Here is a 25826-nt window from a genome sequence, read left to right on the forward strand (position 1 = left end):
TATTTTATATATTTATTCTTAATCAATAATTAATATTATATTTAATAGAAGAATATATATGAATATTCGATTGTATTCATTTGGAAGAAAAATATATCGTAAAATGTTTGAACTGTCGTATCAATAAATTCCACCAGATCGTTTAGCTTTATAAAACGCAATGATCTCTTCGTCGATCTCTGGATCACCGGTCAATGGTAAGTTTTTCTCTAAATCATTATCAGGGTTATTAGATTTGACCGTTTCTTCGACATGTTTTTTTTCTAACCGATCGTCGCTCGCTATGGAATTATTAACAAGAGTATCGTTGCTTATTATTAAATTACAAAATTCATTTACACTTGTTCCATTGGAATCTACGGTAGGCATATAATTATCTACATTTTCATCGATTTTCTTCGTTTGTAACTCCTCTTCTACATTACTTGCATCCAAATTAAACGATCGTCTTAAAGAATTAATTTCCTTTGACGAATCATTGGAAGGAATATCCTTCTTTTCGATATTTTCTTCGATTATCGATTTTTCTCTCGCAGATTTTTCTAATAAATTAGAATGTTTCCTTTCGAGTAGCGTATTATTTTCAACATCGTGCTTTCCTATAGGTTCGAGTAATTTAGTCGTCTTTGACAAACGTTCGGCCGAATTCGTTCGTTTTATACGCAATTTGTCTTTTTCATTTGCAACTAATCGTACGTCCGGACACGTTTCTTTACTATTATCCATACTTTCTTTTGCTCTTATTTTCAATTTTGATTTTAATAAGATTTTGTTCGAGCCTTCCGGCTGATCATTTTTAGCTTTGGCTTTTTTCAACAAACCGAGAAGCACAGCTTTGCCAAAGTTAAGGATACGCGGAGAATATTTATTCGTTCGATAAAGAAGTAAATTCATTTTGAAAAAGGATACAAATTTCTCGATCTCTTTGCATTATTAAATTTTTATAATAATCTAATTTTTCTTCGTAACGATCTCTATCGTCTTGCAAGGATAACGTATTTTTTAATTCCTCGATTTGTTTTCGAAGTTTTTCATTCTCCAATAGTAAAAGTTTATTCTCGCTATCCAAATCATGATCTAATATCAATTTAGCCTCGTTTCTAATTAAAGCGACTCTTTGAGCAAATCTACAAGTGGATATGGTTTCCTAAAGTTCGTAAAATTGACCATCATTCGTTTATTCACTTTTCTCAGACCATCAACGGAAAAGCGTTGAAATAAATTGTACCTGAAGATTCGCGGAAGATATACTCAACGTAGCCAACATCGTCGTGATGCAATTTCCACCGAGACTGTCTCTCAGAATAGCGGTTAATAAACAATTTCTACGAACGATAAAAATGTTATTATCGAAATTTGAAGGAATGTAAAAAAAAGAGGGAAATATACCTGTAAGGTACGTGACCCGAATTTTCCTGATTCAAACAGACTATGACTTGCTCCAAATAGTGCAAACTCAGATTAATGTGTTTCGCTTCGGTCAAAATGGTCCCGCTGATCGCGCACTTGTAAACTCGTTCGGATCTAAAAACACGCGGCCGTTCAAACGGGGTTGCATACCTTTAGGGGCAAAGGAAAAATAACGCGGTACCCTGCAAGATCGACCAAATGCATCTTAGCTCTTTTGTAACGATTAGCGCCGAATTGCTTTATCGACACGACGATGGTAAAAATACAGTGAGACCTCGATGACTGCGGATTCGTAGGAGTGTCAACTGTAACGCTAATCGAGTCGGTTAAAGTTTCATAAAATACGATATAAACGATGAGTCGGTAAATACGAAATATATTTTTACCGACGCGAGTCGCCGATAAGGAACAACTCCATCGCCCGGTCTTCGCTCTTTACATTGTGGAAGGTCAGATTCTTCAGATGCAGTTTCCCCTTTTCGTCCTCTTGGATCCTGACGCGTCTGCGGAGGTTAAATATCGCTAAGAAAAAAAAAGAAACTAGGACGAGGAAATATGGCAAAAGACGAAAGGAATTCTCCAGATTCGATCAGAAGGAAGCAAAAGGACCCGTGCCGAGTCGTTCCACCGATTGCTACATATTCATACTGGGAATAGATCCAGCGAGGAGCCTTAAATGGATCTCAACCGAGCAGTTTCTTACGGAATGTCGATACGCAACGAAAGAGAGGAGCCCTTTTACGAGAAAGGAGACCCGCGTACTTACGGTAAATCTTCCAAACGCATAGCTTGCTGCACCTGCTGCTGCTGCTGCTGCTGTTTTCGATCGAGCAAGTCGTAACCGTATTCATTGTAGATTTCCAGATAAGCCACGTCCACGGAATAAACGTTTTCCGGATGCTTCGGAGAGAGTTAATCGTTACGTCATTTTTTACAAATATTAAACTTAGTAATAAAAGTATACCATTTTAATGACGTCGAAGAGGTAACTCAGACTTCTCGGCACGATACCTTGGCTTTTGCTCGACGAAATTTGCCCCGTTATCGTATAAGTCTTGCCGCTGCCCGTCTACAAATTCAAATATCTTCGATCGCGGTTTCGAGAAGAGAAACGAAGTAATAAGAATAAATGAATTACTTAACCTGGCCATAGGCGAAGACCGTACCGTTGTAACCATCGAGGACGCTTTAATTATTCGTACAATTTAAGATAAAGAAGCTTGCGAAAAGGAAATCTATCGATTAATGGAATTTCGTTCACCTGTCGATCACGGGTCGACCGATATTCTCAAAGACGTCCTGCTGATCGGCTTCCTCCTCGATGACACGGTGAAACCTGACGCGATCGTCGTTCGTTATTAGTCATAAATACGAGTTTCCATTTACGGGAGCACTTACGAAAAGATCCACGATTCGGGACGATGATCGATAAACTCGTCGTCCTTAAAAGGTGCCAACAACATCAACGAATCCGTCTCGCGATCTTTCGGTCGACGAAGCACGCGATATTTCTGACGCGAAGGAACAAGGAAGAAGCTTTTATAATAATCATTGGATTTGGATGAAATGAAAATACCAAGAGATTTCGGCGATCCGTTTGCGGCTTTAATCTGGCGTAAACTTTGATAGCGTCTCTGGTCATTTCGTAGAGATAACCTGAATCGATGGTATTCTATCGATGGATCGATTGTTTCGAGCGGCTATCGCAGCGGGCGGCGTCGCGACGCAAGCGTCGGCCGCGTCGGCGCAAAGAGGAAGTTTGCTCCGACGACGGGGCTTTGCTCTCGGAAAGCGACTCTCCTCGCGACAGTGAAGCTCGCGCGCATCCGCGGCGCATCCCTTCTCGAACCTTTCCTGGAAGCTTTCTCCGCGAGAAACCTTCTCTTTCGTTTCGTATTGATCGGTGCGCGTAAACGTACGACAACGCTAGCTAGCTCATTTTTTCACAGGGAGAGAACGCACCGAGAGATAACATGTAGAGTCGTTCGTATCCGCCCATACAAAATAATTCCGACATCCGAAGCAAATTTTCATTGCGAATGGATTCTCTTCTCGGCAAGTTTCTCGAAACGTCATTGAGTCGTTCACGAAGGGCGGATACACGCCTACGCCCGCCCGCCCGCGCGACTATTCCTGGAGGATCGCGAGACTCGTTCTCCTCCTCCTCCTCCTCCCCCTCCCCCTCCCCTCTCGTCCTCCTCTTTCTTAACCAGTTTCCTCTTAATACGCTCCTTCTTTTTCTTCTCGATGGGGCTTGGTCTTTAAGCTTTTAAAGGGACGTGGACGCTCGGAGGACCAGGTAGGCTACCCACTTTCTATCTCTACCTCTTTCTTCTGTCTTTTACCTCGTCCGTAAAGTTCGTATCGAATTAGAAAAAAAGAATATAACTCTCCGAACGAATTGACAATTCAGCGTCGTAGAGTAATATCGCGAGAGATATTACGTTGACATTTGAAAATGTCACAGACTGCCTACGTACGGAGGAAAAGGGAGAAAGAGAGGTACCTCTTTTGTCGTTACTTTACAATTAGCGAAAGAGAGATTTTTTGCGTTCTCGTCAAAGAATCCCGTTTTCCGAGCAACGGCCGAGCAAGGGGAATGCGAGGGGAATGCAGGGGGGAATGCAAGGGGGAATGCAAATGGGAAATGCAAAGCCGGTGCGAAAACGACTCCTCTAATTAAGCCGCGCCTTCTCTCCTTTCTCCGAGACGAGATGTTCAATTATTTTCTTCTTTCTCTTTCTTACTTTTTTTCTCATTCGCTTCTACTTCTCCTATCGATCTTTCTCTTCCTTCGATATAATCGAGTGTCTGCGAGTTGGCAGTGATCGACAACTTATCATCCTACATTTACGCATATGCGAAATAAGTCCTTTATCGAAAATACGTTCGCCAGGTAGAATAGGTGTAATAATATAATAGAATGATGCGCGATAATACGGCAACGAGATAGCATGCAACGCATCAAGTGCATACCTAACTGTACATCGAGAATCGAACGTACGTATGTATTATATGCATGTATTGTATGCACCGTTCGTTGCTCGTTCCGATGCGATGAGTTTCGAGTTAACTTAATGACGCGACGTATATATCTCACAGTTACGCTTCTCATTCTTGACAATTTGTCGATTGTAACGAGAAATAATAAAATTTTGATAAAAGAAACGTGACCCGCATTAGGATTTACGCAAATCGAAAATGACCTCGGGGATATAGCAAACGCGACAGTTATCGCGCGTCACCCTCTATCGATTTTACGGATTACCAGCTGGCCGCGGAGACCCTCCGAGCGATTAGACGAATCAAATGTTTAGTAAAAAAGTCATTCATACGTATATACAAATAGTTGAATATTTAGTTCATTCATTTTGTTCCCCGACGAATTTGTTCCGTTATTCGAGGTCTAACTTTGTGGACTAGTTTACGCGATCGAAGTTGAAGGGCGCCGTGTTAGCTCGATAAAGATACGCATTCGCGCATAAGTACTTATAGGTATACCTCCGAAAATAGTTTTCGAGCGAAAACCGAGGGCGTCGACGAACCGAGGGACACGAGCAAACACGATAGCAAACACGATAGCAAATACGACGGCAAATACGAATCTCTTTCCCAAAGAATTTTCTTGAAAAAGGCTATCGTCGTTCTATGAAATATACCACGATAACTCGTCGCGTCATAACGCGGGGTTTATGAAAAAGACGAGCCGAGGCAAAGACTTTCTCTAAATATTTAGAATGACGGCGAGACTAAGCGCGGCGCGGATGCTAAAGTAAACTAAATCGACAAAAAATACATTTTAATCTCCAAAACGAATATACGAATAACTTTGTTATCATCGACGACGCGGCGAAACCGATGTAGAAATAAATTGAAAAAATATTATTTAAGTTACCACGCGTTGCGAGGAACGTAAAGAAATAGAAAAGAGCGTAATCTCGACACGGAAGCTGTTCGGAAGTACGTTCGGTCCATAGATCGGTTGTTGCCCTCGTACATGCCTTTCCGCTTGGTAGATTTTCGTAGGAAGGAAGAACCAAGGACGCTATGTTGGCGGTCGTTGGGCGATTAAAATAATAACGCGCTAGGAAGAAAAGCATTCGAACGAGAATAGGATCGAATCTTCCTCTCTCCTCTCGATAACTATCGACCGATAAAACGAGCGTGCCTTCTAATCAAGGGGCCGTCCATTCGTTAGCGAAACGACGCGATAAAATCGATGATAGGCCGCCCCCTGCATCTCGGGACAACAGCAAACAGCGCCATGTGGCCTATTCGCCGCAGCTGTCAGTTTATCCTTAAGCCTCGCTCACAATTAATCCCGAAGAAGACGATTTTCGGCAAACGCGATACGAACGTACAAAATACACGCGGACGGTTCGCGCGCGCTAAAAGTTAAATCTTTGGAATATACTAAACTTCGATAGAATGAAACGAATGTTTACATTTTATACCACGTATACTACATTACGTATTACCAGAACCTCGAAGTCCTGCCAGGTTCCACCCCGATGACGAGAGAGCCGAACCTCGCCAAACCTCGCCGAAGATAGCCGATAGTTTGGACCAGAGCAAGTATTAGGCTATGCGATATAGATACTACGCGACGTCTTTCTCTCGGTTCGGGGCACGGCAATGTGCAGGCGCCCACGAGCACACATATGTGCAACGCTTAGTAGACAAGAGTGGGAGGGGAGGTTAGGAAGCACCGTACAAAAAGGAGACCGAGATGACGGGAAACACCGTATACCGTATTCTATCTCGTTCTCTCGCAGGCTAAATCCTATAGACGTATACGTTTGTCTCTTTTTCATTTCGTTTCCTCATTTCCTCATTTCATCGAGATTCAAATCGCAACGATTCTAAAGAAGTCGTCGCTCGAAAAAACAATACGAATCGAGGGATAAGTCAAAGGTTATCGATCCTTGGGCCGATTCTCTCGGTGTGAACGTACCTTTGGAAATGGACCGCGACGAAACGGCTGGCTCGAGTGTTTCTCTCTCGAGTGAGTCATGGCCTCGCCATGTATACCAAAATATTGTACTTTGCGAACTCTCCGAGACGATCAATTTTCAGAGACGACAATAGATCTCTTTCATCGAACTACCGTACTACTTCAATTTGACTCGCCGACAATTTTATCCTTCCTTTTCGGAGTAACGAAATCGTTATAATAAAAATATCGTAATAAATAAAAAAAGAAAAGAACATAGAGAGAGAGAGAGAGAGAAAGATAGGCGAAATTAGAATCCGATCGATAAAATAGAAATGTTTCCTCGAAAGGTAGATTTCCTTTGTCCGTTTGGATATACGAGGAGCACCGCGGCCAGGATTATTTCTTCTTCCTTAGGAATCTGGCTCCGTGATTTCTCGGAAAGTCGGATCTCCGTTTATGGGATCCACGCGGCGACGGCGGCGGCGGCGGCGGCGGCGGCGTCAACCCTTCTTGGGAGAAATCGGACCTTTCAAGGACATCGAACCTTTCTCTTTCCATCTCTCTCCAGCTAGCAACGTCTACCTCTCGTAAAGAAATAAAAGGGTGAGAGGACACGGCGTTTGATACAAAGGCGTCGTCCGCGTTACGGACGTTATTCTCGCAACCGAATGCGAAATCACGGATCGACGTAGTCAGCGAGACCCTAATTGTCGTCAATTGCTGCCAATTGAGGGAGTCCAACTCCCTCTACTACAATTTCAGTCTCGTAACCGAGTGTTACGCACTTCTCGAGCCCCCTCCTCCTATTCTTATACTCTCTTGGAGTATTAAAAAACTGGGAAACTCGAGTCGAAGTTCCTTCCAGCTAACCTCCTTTCCAACCTTTCCATTGTTCTCTCTCTCTTTGTGCGGTGTCGCGATGCATTTAGCCAAACGGCACTACGACTGACCCGTCCCTAATAAACCGTGAAACCATTCTTATTACGATGCCACGCGTTGCTATGGGCACGAACCATGCTATAGTATATACCCGTGTATATGTACGCGTAACCGTTCAAAGGGTGCGGTGTCAACTCCTTGCATCGAATTAGCATCGAATTTCTGCCCAACGTATTTCCCATCCTATCGAGTATTCATAAATATTATCCAAATTGAGATGATTTTTCGTTCGTCGTTGGAGTTTCGGTAGAAATGTTCTCGTTAAAAAGGGACGCGTATATACATATATATATATATGTAGTATATGGCGTAGCGAGTATATGGCGTAGGGCTTTGGTAGATCGATGCGGCAGTGGGAGAGGCCCATGCGAGAGCAGATGTTTGGTCCACGAGGGTCTGCTCAGTAAGTCGTAGGGTGCCGTAGGGTGTCGTAGGGCGTCGTACCACCGACTTACCCTCGTGTTTCGATCGGTCGAGTAGACGCGCGCGCGCACACGCATCAACGGAGAAAGAACCGAGCGGAGATCGAGAGGAAGGATATACGAGAGAGCAGCAGTTCGGATCACGAGCCACGTGGAGACTAACTTCGGTCGTTGTACACGTTTCTTATGAGTCATCGATTACCGAAACGATTACTCGACGATCGATGTCTCGCCTCGAAAATCGCCAATTAATGTACGCGCGCGCGCGCGACGCGACAAATTTGTGCAAATCTATTTCGTCGCCTACGCGCTCTAATTCCTACCTTCCATGAATCTCCATCTACGCTTACGTGATTTTTGTGTGTTGTGCGCCAAGATCATGCGAGTTCTACGAATAAATGCCTTTCCGTGTGACTTCAGGTAAAAATGATCTTAGGATTTATGTAACGTCGCGAAAAACAGGAAGACGACGACGATCCGACGTTGCGATAATTAAAGACGTCGCGAGCCTTAAACGAAAAGAAAAGTGGCCGAGTCGCCGACCTTCCTTTTCCTTTTCTTTCCTTTCTTCCCCTTAATAAATAAAGATAAAGAGGAAAAGGAAGTTATAAATCTTTGAGTAACATCCGAGTTACTCGGGCTTATCGTCCGACTTAAAAAATAGAAAAGTTGCATAGTTATTGCCGGACGCGTCGCATCTTTCACCTTTATAGACGTCAAAATATACGAAATGTCGAATATCGCGTATAAAATTCTTCCGAAAATACCGAAATTTGACTTTTGGAAATAGTAATGAACGTTCGACGCGTCATTTTTCCAAATGAGACGATCGTCGTCGATCGAAAATATCGAGGTATATATTTAGCCACGCATTTCAACTTTTGTTGGTTTCGATCGGGACTTATGCTCGGCGGCGCTTTCTCCGACATCGATGATGATCGTAAAGAGATACTCAAAAAGGACGTTATTACAACGTCGATATATAATTTAACATCACCGAGATCTCGTCGTCGGCGCATTAATTGCGTATTAACTTGTTCACAAATGGGCTAATGAAATTGGTAGAATCTTCGTCTTTCGAACCTTTCGTCGAGCTTGATTTATTCTACTTTCATTTTAGCCGTGTAATAGAGAGAATACTCGGATACAAGTACACACGAATATTACGACCTTTCATTTTGCTTTCTTCTCGAGGCATTCGTCGGCCCTTCCTATAGCGATCGGAGACACACTCTAAGGTGTGTCCGTTTCATTTACCATTGTATTTCGCTGCGCCTCGTTATTACCGTAACGGAAAACAAACTTCTATGCGATATTACCCCCTCGTTATATTATTATCCTACGCTTTATCGGGGTAAAAGTTGTTCGATAATGCCAAATCGTAACTGACAATGACTTCGATCTCGTGTAGATGGATTTTGTTGGTCGATTCGACGGATGCCACGTGTAACGGGCGCGGGCGTAAATCAACGCTGCCTATTCGGTCGCTTTCTACGTGCTCGCCATGACGATCGAGGATCCGTTTTTCAGGGACGCGTTGCCTACATAGCCAAGTACACTCGACCATATACCATTCTATGATACGCATATGCGAGCGCGCGACTGATTTTCTCGACGAAAACATCATTTCCGATACGAGAGTCATTTGCACTTGAGCGCGCAAGCACTCGGACAGAAATACAAAGGTTGACGAAAAGACCGGAGTTTCTTTTTTCGAGCAGACGAGTCTCCCTCCGATTGATAACCCTTTTTCTCTTTTTTTTTTTTTCTTTACAACTCCAAAGTACACAAGTCCAAAGGCATGGCTATCATATGGCGAGAACATAAAAGAGACTATTAAACGGAGATAAGATTAAAGTGCTAAAGATCTTCGTTCGAAAATACTCCGGGTGATTCGATTTTACTCAAATTTCGCGACGAAAGTTATTTTAATGCCTTATACGCTTGTAATTATATTTACTAATATTTCTTTGACAGTTTAAATAAGTTCAATTGGATTTATTCGGAAGGTGGGAAAATCAGAGCGTGACCGTTTTCGGAAGCGTCGATAAAGGTCTCCGAGTAAATGCAGCGTCGGTTCTCGAAAGGCAAATCGAAGTTTAAAATTACGATGTAACCGGGTTATACCACCCATCTCTTTCTCTTACGAAGTGCATCGGCCTGGATCTTCGAAAATCTCAACGAGACGCAACGTTTTATCGGTTCGATCGGCGAATCGAAGAAAACAAAATGAAAGAAAAGATCGCAAAAGAGAAAGAGAGAGAGAGAGACGACGAGAGTTGGCGTTAGGAATAACGAACCTCGAAGAAAGTTACCATCTACAAAGATGACGCTGATAAAAATGATCTTACGTATATAGTTTCGCTTGTACGTTAAACACCACGCCTCTTTCGATGTCCTCTTTCGCCAGATTTTTCATGCACGTATCTCATATTCCTGGCACGTTGCAAATTTTATTTGGAATTTTGGGACGCAAAAAATCGTACGGAAAAATACGGAACGATTCGCGAATACGCGTATAGAAACGGAACGAGCGAATAAACAATTCATTTCGCGTTCTAAATCTAATCGATGATACGCGATGTCTCTTTTCGATACGAACGGAGTCAATCATTTTGTTTAATTACATCTTGGAAAATTCGCAAAAGTTCGAACTCGAAAGGAGGCGAGTCATAGTCGTATACTTAGAATCCAATAACGGATGAGTAAAGCGGTAATCTTATACCGAATATCAGCCCTCGATGCTCCAATACTCAAAGGGTTCTCCGTTAATTAAATCATCGCTGGGTAAGTCTCGAGTAGCGGGTAGGGTCACCGAGATCGATGAAAGAAAGAGAGAGAAAGAGAAAACGAGTAACTCGAAGGGTAGACTTTAAAATAGGAGAATCTATCCTCTTTCGAAAAGAAACTTTGGTCTTGAAATACTTTCTAATAAAAACAAAATAAATGAATCGAAATTTGTAAAAAGATTTAGATGACTCTCGATTATATGCGCGCGTATAATGAATACATCGAAAAATAATAATACGTTAAATGGGAAGAGAACTTTTCAATTAGATAATAACTAAGACTGCTACTAAATGAACTGTTACTCGTAACGGAAGACTACCAAAACCCGTCCAATTTACACGAGCCATTACAGTAAACATCGTTACGAAAGAGATCTAACGTTATTACGAGTCTCGCAATCGCGTAAACGCCATATAATCGGCTCTTCTTCCAACTTCCTGTCGCTTTCCAACGACGATAAACGTTGGGTAGATTGCGAGAAAGAGAAGACCTCGTCTAAGACTGCTCGCATATACATACGCACACGTGTATATGCCAACCGTTGACCGTTAGACTAATAAATAGAAACGTCGAATAAACCAAATGAAATATGATGGTATACTATTAAAATAATAATAATTAATCCTAATCGCGGGAGTAAAAGTACGAAATAACGAATCGAGATTGAGTCATCGCGATTCGTCGATCGTGTCAAAGCGTATTTTGATAATAAACTACCGAAGGCAACGTAATCGGGGTAATTAGAGCGGTGCGCGTATAGATTTATCGACGAATTTACCTATACTAATCGCGAGCGTTACTTTTGACCGTTGCTTTCTTCTTCTCCTTCTTCTTCTCCTTCTTATCGGCTATTAGTAGGTCAGTATGCCGAGATTTTTGTAGCTTGCCGATACTCGCATTCGTAAGGTTAGTCGGTTCGCCGTATCTTCCTTTGTAAATTTTCTTCTCCTCTCAGATGATTAGAAAATTAGAAACAATTCGCCGCGTCGCGTGCCATTTAAGTATACGCGAAATCAATTTCATGCTTTTCTAATACGACACGCGTATATCTACGCGAGAATATAGGAAAATTAATAACGAAATCGCAAAATATGAAATGTAGAAATGTAAGATAAGGAAGAAGCGAGAAGAGAAGATTAGAAATAATCTAAATGGAAAGTGTCGCTCGAATGAATTTGGCTGAGGGATAATAGAAAACTCTTGTCGGGATTGCTTTATGCAGGAACGCGGTTTACACGCGTACGTATGTACACACCTGCTCTCACTTTGGACGCTGTCCTGTAGCGATATTGCAAAGTCGTTACTTTCGAATAACGGTAGTTATCTTTTGCTTGAAAAAAAAAAAAAAAAACCAAAAGATAATGTACTCTTATTACTTTATGCGTTCCTTATCGGTGATTAATAATAATGAACTTGTTCGAAACTTGTCTTACTCGCTAGTGCCTAATCGTTCATTAATAATATCGTATCGGTATTGCTTTTAATAGAGACCAATAACCAAATTGATTCTAATATTAATAATTATTTGTCGTATGAAATATCGCGGAATAATTTTCCTACGCTGCGACGAGATCGGAGTTTGCAAAGGTGTTTCTAACGGGACGAAGGAGGAGGGGAGAGCCAAACGACGCATACGTGCTCGTCCTTTTTAGAATCTCGTTGACGCGATAGGAGGATTAGAATGAAACAATGTCTCGAGAAGCGTAAAAAAAGAAACACGTTCGACCTTTTCGTTCGCGTCTGGCAAATTAAAATGCGTCTCCCATAAGCGAGAACGGTTCGACACCGTTAATGGCGGACGCGCCACACGACTAAATTTATTCTAAAACGCCACTCTCGGGTCAGTGTGCCACGATTTTTATCGAGCAACAGGTGTACTCGCGACTCGGCACGTCGATCGTTCCTCGCTTCCATTTATTTTCCAACAGCTTCTTCTCCTTTATTACATTATTATACGAAACAAAGAGACCTATTTTAGACATATGGCAAATGATTTATTTATCGTCTCGAAACTCCTCGATTAAACGTCAAATTCCAACTTTCGAATATTTAACCTGGCCGTTTCGTGCCAAACTTCGCAAACTCGTTTCTACCCAAAATTTGAAAAAAGTCAAATGGCAATATAATGAAAAGAGAGTTCTTTGTTCCTTCGACTAGTAAGAAACGGTACACGAGTTACGAACGAGAGTGGAATAGAGAAACGATCTATGAATGAGCCCACGCTTAAAACACCTACGCTGAATACCACTCGAATACCACCACATGGAACGCGTTTCGATGCACTCTAACGTGTTTCTCCTTTCGTTTTAACTTGAAAATTTTCAAAATTCCCGAATAAACTACGATTTATCGATGATTTATCTAACGCAAACCGAACAATATTTTTATCTCGTATTTACTATTCGATATTCTAAATTGTCAAAGTACGTAAAGGACAAATCGTTGAAAATCAAAACTATTCTGGAAGAAATTCGAAAGTAGAATATTAGGAAAATTCAAAATTCGAAATCCGCTAAACGAGTAAGTACATTTTATCGTTGAGGAATGTACGATAGTTGTCTGAATAATGAAGTGAAACCAGTGTCGGTACCTATCGAGAAGTCACGCATGGAATCGTATGCGGGTGAAAAGATGACTTCGACATAGGAGAAACCTTCCGCTTCCGTTTCCGTCTTTCTCCAGATTCGAAGAAAATCCGGAAAAGATATATATCTGTCGATTGGTTTCTATCAACGGTAAAAAGGATTAATCGTAAATCTATGGAAACTAAATTCGAGCCGAACGTAATCGATTCGAATACGCGTCAGTGTTGACCTATGACCCTCGACGATATAGCGCGAACAAACTTGTGCCATGAACTCGACTCGATCTCACCGTTATGCTCGACCCATAAAAACGATCATGGTAGAAAAGCTACGAGAATGGAGAGGCGAGGGCCAAATGAAGAGAGAGAGAGAGAGAAGCCTCAGTCGGGTCAGGAGGACGTACGGACGTTCGTAATGGACGTACAGAAAAGGAAGTATAAAAGGACAGAGAGAAGGAAGAAAACTACGTCGAACGGTTTCTAAATGATGGGCCGTTAAAGACCGTATACGAAAGTACTGGAATACCGAGTCTTTTCTCTTTCTCCCTCTCTCTTTCTACGAGTCGACCACCCAAGGTCGAAAAGGGACCGGAGGACAGTCCTTTCGATGCCGTAAGGGCGACCGACCTCCTCCTCCTCCTCCTCCTCGAGTGAAAGGTGTCTCTTTGAAACATCTTACGGGCTAAAAAAAACGACAAATATATACGGAATAAAAATAAACGCGCAGCACTATCCTTCTTCCAAAAATGAAACGAGACGATCCGTTTGCCCCCTATTAGTCGCCTTTTACGACAAGCAGGGGATACTGTGGGTATATTCTATCCCCGACCCACAGGGGGGGGGACAAATAAGAAAACTGAAATATAAGTATATATAGATGGATCGATCGATCGCGGAAGAGACTCGAAAATGAGAATCGTCGTCAAGGTCGATAATCCGGCACGAGGAATGGCAATAAACTTATGGTTTGTTCTTTTTTCCCCCTCGAGAATTCTCCGCTTCTCCTCGTGTCTCCTAATCCGAAGACAAGAGTCGGAAAAAATATCCCGAAGCGGTCGTACGCTACATTTTTCTTTCTGAAAAACCAGTCGTGTTCAGCGGCGGCGGCAGCGGCGGCGGCGGTGGCGGCGGCTGCAGCGGCTGCAACGACTGCAACGGCTGCTAGAAGAGACAAGATTGCATTCCGATGCAAGACTCCTGTGGTATCTCGAGGCGAACAAGGACAACAACGATTCGCTAAACGATTTCGCTTAACCAACCTTTTACAAAACGCAAAGTTACTTTCCATTTAATTTGCCAGCGTATTTAGCATCGCGAAGATAAATCGAGCGAAAGAAAAAAAAAATAAAAAAGGAATAGCTAATTATTCGATGAATGAAAAATATCGAAAAGAAAGGATAGTTTTGAAGGTAGATCTCGAGGATTCAAAGCTAAGGAAGAAACTACATAGTTATTTCCCGATCAAAGGAGAGTCCAAGTAGGTCCCCCTTCCTCGCGAAGGTAAACCTGGGAGAACCACCTGTAGGCTGCACGAGAGGTGTTGTGTTTTCACCTGGCAGTCGAAGCTGCGATCGCGAGCGAGCAAGGGGAACCGATATTCTTGCTCTCCTTTGAATCTTCCGCTAGTTCGACCGTCCGATCCTTCGAATATCTCGATGAAGAAATTTCCGAGAACGATTAGATAAGTCATTTTGAAAATCTCATCGCGAGTGAATATAACTAACGCGATTAAATATGTGATTTTATTAATACAACTCTGATTTCAATCGTTAAGTGTTTCGGACAATTTTCTCGAAAGGAAAAGTGTCGTTTAAAAGGATTCGACATGGACACTGTCCTTGAAAAAATGGGCAAGCTCAATCTGGTAATGTAATACGTTCTTAATCGAATTATATAGAATTTCGAATTAGAATAGAATGAAATTGCTCCGAAGAGAGAGAGAGACTCGCTTGGAAACGAGCAAACGCGTTCGCTTCAATTAAATGACATCTAACTCGTGTCCTAATTGCATTATCGTCTAACGCGCTCTATTATTAAGCTTAATTTTAACTAATGATATTTAAACGTTCAGCCGGCGTAAGTTTCTAATAAGAGACCCGTTACGTAGACGTCGCAAACATTTTTTACGTCGCGTTCGAGCAGAGATTGTTTCGTTCCAAATTTTCTACTTTTTACGAATCGTACTTTTGCTTTTTGTAATTTGAAGCTTTTCTTCTACTTTCCCCCCCCCCCGATATTCGATATCGTGGATACTTTGTTCGCGACGAACGTAGACGTTTAAAGGAAACGAACGGAAACTTCTCGCTTGGGCAATCGCAAATTACGTAAAAAATCATGGTGCTCCTTCGAACGTAAGAAGGAACCACGTCTCGTCTCGCATACGTACGTACTTACAAACTTTCCGATGCGTTACAAAACCTACTTATGATTAATATACAAGACGAATAGTTTGATTTAGAGAAGCCATTGTTTCTTTATAATTATCGATGCGTTCGCTCGAGCGAAAGTTACGAGAGAAAACGTCGTTCGTGATCTACCAAACCGTCGATGTTCTTCTCGTCGTAACGTTTATATTTTAAACACTCGTAGTACCTTTTTTGTCCAACTTTTTCTTCTCGAGTATTTATGAAATTTATTCCAGTTGAAATGAAATGTTAACGCGAAATAGTTTCAACTTCCGTTACCGTACGTGTCCCGTGTAGACATTTGCCGCCGCCCAGGTGTACTCTTTTGTTCGAAGAATTAACGCGAAATAGAAAATAGAACAAGGGAATAATTGCCGATCGGCATGCGACGCGTCGATGGCACGATGTTTGCTTTTCAATTTTATTCAAACGCATCGATCGATCGATCGATCGATCGATCGATCAAAACAGATATTAATTACTATGATAACCAACGTAAATAAATGAAGTATTTGAAATCCAAAATAATGTTATTTTGGTCTTATTTTTGCGTTGATTCTTTCGTAAATACTCGACGAGAAGAACAACGAGGATAATAATAGACCAAGACAACTCGAAATTAAGAAGCGAGTCCTCCTTTCTTCCTCGACGCTATCTTTCTATCTCTTGTCTATTTTCAGTCGAGTTCTTTCGTAGTTCGCTAGTCCGTAGTTGCGTGACGAATAACAACATCCTTGCGGTCTCGCGAATATTTTCGCGAAAACGAAACAATCGCGAAAAATACAAACGTATTAACCTAATCATAGTTGGATAGCAATCGATAGCGTTTTTAATCGAATACCTTCGAAGGTTAGACTAATGTAAGTCGCGCTTCTAATTCAATTTACTGGTTTAACGCGATCTCTAGAATTTATTAAACGAGTGTAATGTAGAGAACAAATAGTTCAAGGTACGTACGATAAGAAACCGATAATAAATTATTCCGTTATTACGTAAATCTATTTAACAATTTATATATTATTCGTATTATCTAACATTGCGAATGGTATTTTGGTAAAATAATTTTGACAATTTTTCATTAAAAAAATGGCGTAGATCGTTCGGTCGAAATAAATTCCTAATTAATTATATCGGTATCTCTCTAACGATTTGCTCGAAGATTACACATTTTGACATCGTTTCGAGACTAAATCGCGAACGCTGCTGACATTTGGTTTCTTTATGTACTTACTTACCTACACGTATATATACGCGTGTAAATTTTTTGTATTTTTTTACTCGAGAGATAAGAAATTAGCGCGATAAGCTTGTCGATGCTTTAAAAGAAGTCATTGTTGCTCGAGCATACGACATCCTCGTATTAAAAAACGTTTCCAAGTGTCTCGCTTGAAATGACTTCGAATCAAGAAAGAGATATCGAGAGTTACGGTGAACCCGTGACGCCTCCGCGTCGATGGGTTTCTTATGTAGTAGGTGAACGTTTTTTGCGCTATAGTTGTGATAGAAAAGATTTTCTTTCCGTCGAGGATATACGGTGTGCGCGTGTGCAAGCGCGTCTATGAAAAGTACTCTCAAACTTGTTTATCTTATTATGTTTCCTAGCTAAGATGCGTACGAAATAACGCAAAAGTCTATTTATATATATATATATATATAATAGATGATATTTGAAAAATATACTATAGAAGAAATATACGTTGAAATAAAAACCTCTAACTCGCGAGTACTTTTTAGACTCGGTGTATATCGTAGAAAAGTGAAAGAAAAAGTAACGTTACGTTGACAATTCCGCGAGTCAACATTTTCCTTATTTTCTGTCTCTTTCTCTGCTTCCTCTACGTCTAGATACCATCCTGACGTAAGATTCAAACGAATGCAGCCATTTCTCGAGTTAATCTTGATTTTCGAATCGAACGAACAAATTGTAACGCTAGAATTTTCGTCGATATCTCAAAAAGGCTACAATTTCTAAGAGTTGATTTATCTCGACTCGAGAATACCGCGAAACGCTACGAGAGAAGTAAATGAATAAAAACTTATTAATATAACGCGTTGCTTTTGTTACATACCTTTAGAGGATTCCGAGCTGTCCTATAAAGAGTCCACAACCGCTAAAGGAATTTGTCGGCCGCTGTCAAACGATGCCATCGAGAGTGAAGAAGTCTTTTTGCGGTTGCCTCCAAGTAAGTACACGAGTTTACTTCCTGTAAATCTACTTAAGAAACATTACGTTTCATTTACTTTCCTCTTTCTTTTATTCGATATACATTTATATATACGCGATATAAGATAAATAATAAATAATTAACGAATAAAAAGAGATATATCGAAATAATATAATATAATATAACGTTAAATATGATAAATATATGTTAAATATGTATCTTTGATAGTATATCATATGTAAATCGAGTTTATCATATAATATACTTATAATTATTGTAGTAGTAGATATATAAGATAGCAACTGATAACATTAGTATGTTACACGGAATGTACTATACTAATAAATGTTTTCTTATCTCTCTACCATTAATATATACTTATGAAATAATCTAAGGACTAGACGATTATGCCAACGTAATCTCGAAAATCTTTTCTCGAAGAGGAAAATCCGCGTGGAATCTTAGTCGATCATTCATCGATACTTTATCCTCAAAGTTCTTCTTCTGCTTCTTCCTCAAAGTTCTTTGTATCCATTTATTTTCTAGAACGCTATTACGTTGTAATATCTTGGTATGCATCTCCGCATTCCTGACTTAAACTGCAAACTATGCGATTTCTCTAACTTCTTTTTGTTTCTTTTTACAATGCAACGAATTATCATTGAATGATTTTGCAGAGAAGCGAGATGATACGTTCGGGAGATAGGAAATAAAAACGAGTTTGCGCGTGTGTTTGATCAACGATTTTTATCTTATCGGAAAACGAAAGAGAGAGAGACAAACTTATCGTTAGTTAATTCAGCTTCGTCTAATCGTAGCCGAAGAAAAGGACAATCTTCTATCGTAAAATCGAGTTTTCATTTGAGAACAAAGTCCCATCCGATATTCCTCGTGGCAAGTTCTCAATACTAACTAATTCAACATTGCGACCTTCTCCTCGATCGAAACCGATGCGAGCATTCGAATAAAATCATGTACTCGGCGCGTGATCCGCTACACTTGGGAGACACCTTCCAATGTCAAGGCTCTGTGCATTTTTTTAAAGAGGTTTTTTAGACTACCGAAAGACACGTTGCATATATTTGGTTGTCCCATAAGTTCGTTCCTTTTTTTTGATGCGACTTCGATAGACGATATTTGTCGTTTAAGGTTGATTTACGGTGCTACGATAGTCTTCCGATAGTCGTAGCAACGCTCCCATAAATGGTGCGAATCTCGTCTGCCTTACTACCTTTTTTATAACGACGAAGCATAACGTGCCGCAAATGCTTCTTTTGGCTATCCGTATTAAACGGCGTAGAAAAAGATTTGAAAAGAGACTTTGTCGGCAACGAAACGTACTTTGAAAGAGCTGCGAGACGACTGAAATCGATGTCGTAAATAGACAATAGATAAACCTGCGCGTCTACGAACATAGCCATGGATAGCGTGGCGCGGAAAGAACTTATGGGACAACCTAATACCACGCGATAACGTATCGTTTAAAAGAACCTTTTAATTAAATGATATATCGAATAATGCGGAAAGATCGATCAACGATCGTAATTTCCGAATGAAATAAAAGTGAGATAGAGAAAAGGGCGTCAATGAACTCGGCAAAGGCCAGTCGTCCTTGAATGGATCCCGTACGAACCCTATAAATTCTATTAGATCGATGTACCGTCACGTTACATACCGAGTGCCACGTAGAACCACGAGCTTCCATCCGCGATCCTTGACAAACTATCCTCTTTCTCGTCCATCCTTCACCTGTTCCTAGCTCGGATAGGTGGAATAAAGCTTCTCTTCCGTACTTAAAAAGAGTATATTAATCGCCGAAGTATAATTACTTCTATATTATCTTCCGTTCTCCTTCATTCTCGCCCTTCGTAACGCTTAATGCATTTTCCAAGAAGCACTCGAGTCGTATCGTAAACCGAACGGTAAACTTATGTACTCTAATTGTAAATATCCAACTCTTAGGAAGCTTCTTCTCGAGAAGAATTATCCATTGTTTCCAGTCATCGCTTTTGTTTGTAATCGTAAATGCGACTAAATTGCATCCTTTTTCCTCCTTTCTATAATTTGTTTTCTTTCGAGTAAAATATTGACTCGCGTAAAACATTTGAATAAGTTTGAAAATTTGGATCGAGGTCGACGAACCCAAGAACCATTGGATTTGCGATCGGCTCTTTGAAGATGCAGAAAGACGTAATCGTGGACGCGCACGACATAAATCGAAGAATCGCGAACGACCAATGCGAATAGATAATTTCCTAGTCACGTGTGAAAGTAACTTTGGAATCCAGCGCCCAAGCCGGTCTCCTGACCTTTGCCGTCCCCCTTCCCGCCTCTGTTCGATCGAATAGAACGAGCGAGCTTGTACGACGATCTCCAAGAGATGCTGCTGCTGCTGCTGCTGCTGCCGCTGCATGGCCATCTTTTCTAGTCGGCGTTCCATTTAGAAATAAAGCCTGAAACAAATTCCGATCGCGATACAAAAGACTAAATTATTGAGAATGTCAACATTGGGTTCGGATATTTAATCTTTAAAGTAAAGGAACATTTGTATTTAAATGGAAAAAACTGTTAGATAAAATTTCTCGAATTTACGTAAGTCGAAGAAAAATGCGCTTTCTTAACTTTCTTTGACCATATCGACTGTAATCGATAGAAACGCGAAATGTCGGAGCTGCGAATCGTAAAGACCTAGGAAGATTGTAGTTTTTTCGAAATAATTGGAGAAGACGTTACTCGATAGGTAAGGTTGCAAGACTTGCTTCGATTCGGCTTCGCCCCGAATCACTCAGCCCTTGTTATTTTTCGACAGGATGACGAGCCACCGGAAATCACGTACTGCGTGGTGGAACACACTGGTACGCTCACGCTTCAAGCAATGACGCCGACTTTGCCCATGCCAGCCGAAGAAGAACTGAACAAGATGTTCCTCGAATTGGTCGACGAGCTCGATTTGACGCAAGCTAATCGACAAGCGGTTTTGGCACTTCCGGCTAATAAAAAATGGCAAATATATTGTTCGAGAAAGGGAAATGGAACGCTCGAAAATGGGGGCTTGAGAACTACCGATCTTAGCGGCGATCCTGACGATTACATCGACAGGATCAGGGCCATTGCCAGTGTAAGTTATTTATATTATATTTTTCCTTTAAGAGAGATCAATTTAATTAGCATTTCAAATGAACGTTTGACGTTTATCTTCTACCTATGTACCATGTACTAACGAGGTATAGTATATGAAAAATAACAAATAGCGTATATTCGTGGAACCGTAGTTGACAAAATGTTGTCATATTTCAGAGTCAATTTTCAGAGGAAGAAGAGGAAGCGGCGATACGAATGCGCCAAGTGGAAGCTCTGAAGACAGCTCTGAGAACGCAACCGCACAGCTTCGTCCTAAGGTTCATCGAACTGGATGGATTGAACGCTTTGCTACAAGTTTTAGAGAGAATGGACGTGGAGGCAGCCAATAGCAATCTTCGCACGAGCGTGATAGGTTGTTTAAAAGCTTTGATGAACAATTCGGTGAGTGTGAGAGCTAGCGAATCGGTCGACATTATTTATCGGCCGAGAAGAAAAATTAGGATAAATTATCGATGAAATTCCTTGGTAGAATGGCAGAGCACACGTACTGGCACATCCCACAGCGATCAATACCATATCTCAATCGCTCGCAACGGAAAACATAAAAACGAAAATTTCAGTATTGGAGATACTCGGTGCGGTGTGTTTGGTTCCCGGCGGTCATCGTAAAGTTTTACAAGCTATGTTACATTTTCAACAATATCATTCCGAGAGAACGCGTTTCCAAAGTATAATCAACGATCTGGATAAAAATTTTGGCATCTACAAGGACAATCTCTCTTTAAAAACAGCCATAATGTCATTCATCAACGCCGTACTCAATTACGGACCTGGCCAAGTCACTTTAGAGTTTAGGCTCCATTTGAGATACGAATTACTCATGCTCGGCATTCAGCCGATTATCGAGAAATTGAGAAAATACGAGAACGAGACGCTCGATAGGCATCTCGATTTCTTTGAAATGGTTAGAAACGAGGACGAGAAGGAATTGGCTAGGAAGTTTGAAAAGGAGCACGTCGACACTAAGAGCGCCACAGCCATGTTTGATTTGTTAAGGCGAAAACTGAGTCATACGGCAGCTTATCCTCACCTTCTTAATTTGTTACAACATTGCCTCTTATTGCCGCGTAAGTTTCAAACAAAAACAAAAAAAAAGACAAATTTGCAAAAATATTCCGATATATATTCTGGAACATCCAATTAATCTGGATTATTCCAATTCCATTACAGTCGATTATGGCTCGCATCCCCAACACTGGTTACTTTTCGATCGAATCGTCCAACAGATCGTCCTTCAGACCGAATCGAACGAATCGGGAACGCCAAAAAATCCTGACGTAGCTCCGATCGATATCAACGTCAAAGAAATCGTTCATCTGTTGGCTAAAGAAGAGGAATTAGTTGCAGCCAGGAAGAAAGCCGAAGAATTGGAACGCGAAAATTCTGATATGTCAACGAGATTGGCTAAGAAAGAACAAGAACTTGATTTACGAACGCAAGAAAAGGTAAGAAGATGAAAGAAAGTTTTCTCATAAACACGTAACGTTTAATATTTCATTAAGGATCTATCCATTTTATTCACGGATGATTAAAATCAAAAATGATTTTGCAGGAAGATATGGAGGCAAGTTTAGCGAGAATCAAGGAACGTCTGGAAAAAGAAACTTCGATGCATATAGAAACGAAACAGAGGATATCGGAGTTACAGGATAATCTTGAAACTCTATCGCGTCAAATTAATAACGAAAAATCAGAGAGAAAACGTTTGGAACAGTTGGTAGCATCGGGTAGTTTGCCGGACGATGCCAAAGCTACTTTAAAGATCGTAGACGACGAGGTCCTGGAAAAAGTCGAAGCCAAACCGATGCCACCTCCGCCACCTCCGCCGCCTTTGGCCCCGCCTCCTCCGCCTTGTTTGATGCCAGCTGCTCCAGCTCCCATGAAGGTGCGCAATATCATTTCCATTTCAAAGTAGAATCAGATTTTTTCTTAGATTTGTATCGTTCGAACAGGTTGAGATAGTGAAAAATGTTCCTCAACCGAGCAATCCGCTAAAATCCTTCAATTGGTCGAAGATACCCGAACAGAAACTCCAAGGTACGATTTGGTCCGAGCTAGACGATACGAAATTATACAACGTCATGGATCTAGAATCGATTGACAAGATCTTTTGTGCCTATCAGAAGAATGGCGTATCCGCTGAAGGTTCTATCGAAGATCTACGTACCTTGGGAAAGAATAAGAAAACTATGTCGGTAATCGACTCGAGAAGAGCGCAAAATTGTACGATATTATTGTCGAAACTTAAAATGTCCGACAACGAGATTACTAGGACGATATTGTCGATGGATCAACAGAACATATTACACATCGACATGGTCGAGCAATTGTTAAAATACATTCCATCGTCGGAAGAAGCTGCTCTATTGGATATGCATCAAAAGGAATTACAAAATAGAGCTGATTGTTTTCTCTATCAAATTTCCAAGTAAGTCGCCACTTTTTGTCTTTTTCGACTATTTCTCGACTTCTATTTACATGAAAATATTCTTCCAGAGTTCCTCACTACGAACAGAGACTGAGATCGTTGCATTATAAAAAGAAATTCTCAGCTAGTATAGCGGAATTAACTCCAAGGATGCGAGCGGTTCTTGAAGCTAGTCGTCAAGTTGCGAGATCTAGAAGACTGAGGAAACTGTTAGAACTGGTTCTAGCTCTTGGGAATTACGTAAATCGCGGAAACGCTCGCGGTAATGCTTGTGGCTTCCGATTGGCTTCTTTGAATCGTCTAGTCGATACGAAATCTTCTTGCTCAAAAGGCACCACTCTTTTGCATTATCTCGTACAAATCCTTGAATCGAGATTCCGCGAGGTTTTAGACATCGAAGAAGATATGCCACATGTTAGAACGGCTGCTAGAGTTAGCATGGCTGATCTTCAGAAAGAAGTGGCCAACTTAAAGAATGGTTTGCAAGACGTTCAAAGAGAAATTGGTGAGTACCGATATTCTAGATTTCTTTACTAAGGAATTACCAAGCGAGGATGAACGAATCTTTTCTTTTCCTCTTTTGTAGAATTTCATCGAGGTCAATCGCAGGTATTGCAAGGTGACATGTTCTTACCAGCTATGAGAGACTTCCAGGCACAAGCCACGTGTAGATTAGCCGAAGCTGAGGATTTGTTCCAAGATATGAAAACCAGAGTAAGAACGGATGTGTGATTTTGATTTTATCGATTCGATAAATAAAATATTTCTTAAAAACAATTCTTCATTTCATCGTACAGTTCGATCGAGCTGTCAGACTCTTTGGGGAAGACTCGGCAGGTGTACAACCAAACGAATTCTTTGGTATATTCGAAAATTTCCTTCAAGCGCTTGCCGAAGCTAGACAAGATGTTGAAAACATGAGAAAGAAGATAGAGGAAGAAGAACGTCGAGCTAAACAGGAACAAGAGGTATCAAAATAATGAAATTATTTCACGAGTTTTCCACGAGAATACATTTTTTCATGACTTTTTTGTTCGTTCAGCTAAGGAAAAGGACAATGGAAAGAAAGAATTCTCGCGAAGGAATATTAAATAGCATATCGTTAAGTAAAAAGAACGAAGCTAACGGTAATCAAGGAGACAACAAAGGTGAATTCGACGATCTAATTTCTGCGCTTCGTACCGGAGATGTTTTTGGCGAAGACATAGCCAAATTTAAAAGATCTAAACGTAGGCCGGTAACACCGTGTGGTCAAGAATCGCGTAGACACAGTGCTCATAGAGAAGATTCGCGAGAACGACATTAGGCTATTAGCGTATAATTTATTTCTTTACAAAGGAGCACGAGAGATGGAAAGAAAGGTTCATCGAAATAGAACTTTTCGACTCGTTTAAAAGGGCAAGCTCGAATTTCAATGAGATTCCTAATGATTAATAACAATCTCAACTCGTGATTATCATTTTTCAAATGACGAGTCTTCATACAAATTGTATTTCACGGTCGATGGTGCTACGTTGGTCGTTTCCTAAAATAATTCACAGACTGCGTAGATAGATTTTATTCGCTTTTTCGAGTCAAAGAGAAAGAGAGATGCTAATAAAGATCCAAGATTCAAAAATGGACGGGGAGAATCGATTTGTCGTTTGTACATAAATCATACCAGCTTTCGTGTTTGTTTAAAAAAGGAACAAACTGTTCGGACCAAGAAAAAGTCTTACGAGCTAATACGGATCAAAAACGTTTTCTTCGACATTGATATTAATCAAAACGCGAATTGATATACATATTTGTAATCATTTTCGTTTGTAATCATCGTTTATTCATTCAACGTGAAGAATATTGACAAAATAGGGGCCTACAATGACATTTGTTGTGTCGAGTAATTCACAAGTCTGAATTTTCTATCGTTCAATTAGAAAAGAAAAACACTGATTGTGAGAATTTTTCACTGTCAAATATTTGCGATATAGTTCGACGTTTAAAAACGAAAATGTACGAGAAAGAAAGAAAACGGAGGTTAAAAAATCGCGCTGTATAGAAATCGGTGTTTTATAAGCTTTTGTACTTTTGTATATATATATATATATATATATATACATATATATATATGGTAATATCGATGTCTAGTTCTCGCCAAAAATCTAAAACAAAATTTGTTGCTCGCGAGAATCTCGATGTCTGGTAATTAATTAATTAATTAATTATATATTACGCGTCTCTCACTGATATCACCATGTATTAATATTTGAGAAAATATATCTAATAAAAGAATAAGATAAGAATCGTAAATCATAGAAACTTTTATAACGTTTCATTATTATTTCAACTTACCGAATTTATTCCGTCTTCATTTTTCTAATCATCCAATTCATTCAAATTATCCTTCACTTCCAATGACCAAGATTCCTTACACAGAATAAATCACGCAAATACTTATATATAATAGAAATGCACTTAAAAAGGATTGCAAGGTTAACTCTGAACGAAAAACACCAAAGCACATATAGCGATGTAGGATGCACCTTAATATTTAACAAATGTCCTTATTTAAAGTATAATAATATATGAAATGTTAAATGGCGTGTGAAATCGCTTAAAGATAAATT

General features: G+C 40.4%; 2 protein-coding genes and 1 long non-coding RNA gene across 6 annotated transcripts; 1 reads left to right on the forward strand and 2 right to left on the reverse strand.

Moving 5' to 3' along the window:
• Positions 1-59: 59 nt before the first annotated feature.
• Positions 60-3073, reverse strand: LOC122522075 (kinesin-like protein KIF6). The gene is made up of 12 exons (XM_043642883.1): positions 2987-3073; positions 2809-2921; positions 2672-2746; positions 2554-2596; positions 2375-2479; positions 2177-2310; positions 1797-1913; positions 1592-1723; positions 1390-1524; positions 1229-1325; positions 887-1147; positions 60-465 (listed from the first exon to the last, which is right to left on the reverse strand). Exons 1-12 carry the CDS (start codon positions 3050-3052, stop codon positions 121-123), a joined length of 1623 nt encoding a protein of 540 aa, XP_043498818.1. The 5' UTR covers positions 3053-3073; the 3' UTR covers positions 60-120.
• Positions 3074-3227: 154 nt separating this feature from the next.
• On the forward strand, positions 3228-25518 carry LOC122518043 (disheveled-associated activator of morphogenesis 1). Of its 4 annotated transcripts, none has more exons than XM_043636826.1 (12): positions 3228-3709; positions 17562-17669; positions 20461-20769; positions 20949-21173; positions 21262-21859; positions 21963-22237; positions 22345-22677; positions 22745-23220; positions 23289-23725; positions 23807-23934; positions 24018-24188; positions 24263-25518. In XM_043636826.1, the coding sequence occupies exons 2-12, from the start codon at positions 17628-17630 to the stop codon at positions 24524-24526; spliced, it is 3258 nt and encodes a 1085-aa protein (XP_043492761.1). In that variant the 5' UTR covers positions 3228-3709; positions 17562-17627; the 3' UTR covers positions 24527-25518. The 4 variants fall into 4 exon arrangements, with proteins under 4 accessions (XP_043492761.1, XP_043492842.1, XP_043492681.1 ...); XM_043636907.1 differs by lacking the exon at positions 3228-3709 and adding an exon at positions 7429-8127; XM_043636746.1 differs by lacking the exon at positions 3228-3709 and adding an exon at positions 14856-14945.
• Positions 19441-25810, reverse strand: LOC122518811. The gene is made up of 2 exons (XR_006304161.1): positions 25552-25810; positions 19441-20104 (listed from the first exon to the last, which is right to left on the reverse strand). It is a non-coding gene; the product is annotated as an uncharacterized LOC122518811 (long non-coding RNA).
• Positions 25811-25826: the final 16 nt, after the last annotated feature.

Source organism: Polistes fuscatus, unplaced genomic scaffold (assembly GCF_010416935.1).
Source record: "Polistes fuscatus isolate 324 unplaced genomic scaffold, CU_Pfus_HIC Scaffold1, whole genome shotgun sequence".
NCBI lineage: Eukaryota > Metazoa > Arthropoda > Insecta > Hymenoptera > Vespidae > Polistes > Polistes fuscatus.

Coding starts and splice junctions, on each gene's coding strand:
- LOC122522075 (XM_043642883.1), bottom strand. CDS start 3,052: ATGACCAGAGACGCTATCAAAGTTTACGCCAGATTAAAGCCGCAAACG. Junction 2,747..2,808: donor CCCGAATCGTGGATCTTTTC/GTAAGTGCTCCC, acceptor CGATCGCGTCAG/GTTTCACCGTGTCATCGAGG. Junction 1,914..2,176: donor ATGCGTTTGGAAGATTTACC/GTAAGTACGCGG, acceptor TAACCTCCGCAG/ACGCGTCAGGATCCAAGAGG.
- LOC122518043 (XM_043636746.1), top strand. CDS start 14,907: ATGGACACTGTCCTTGAAAAAATGGGCAAGCTCAATCTG. Junction 23,726..23,806: donor AGACGTTCAAAGAGAAATTG/GTGAGTACCGAT, acceptor CCTCTTTTGTAG/AATTTCATCGAGGTCAATCG. Junction 24,189..24,262: donor GAGCTAAACAGGAACAAGAG/GTATCAAAATAA, acceptor TTGTTCGTTCAG/CTAAGGAAAAGGACAATGGA.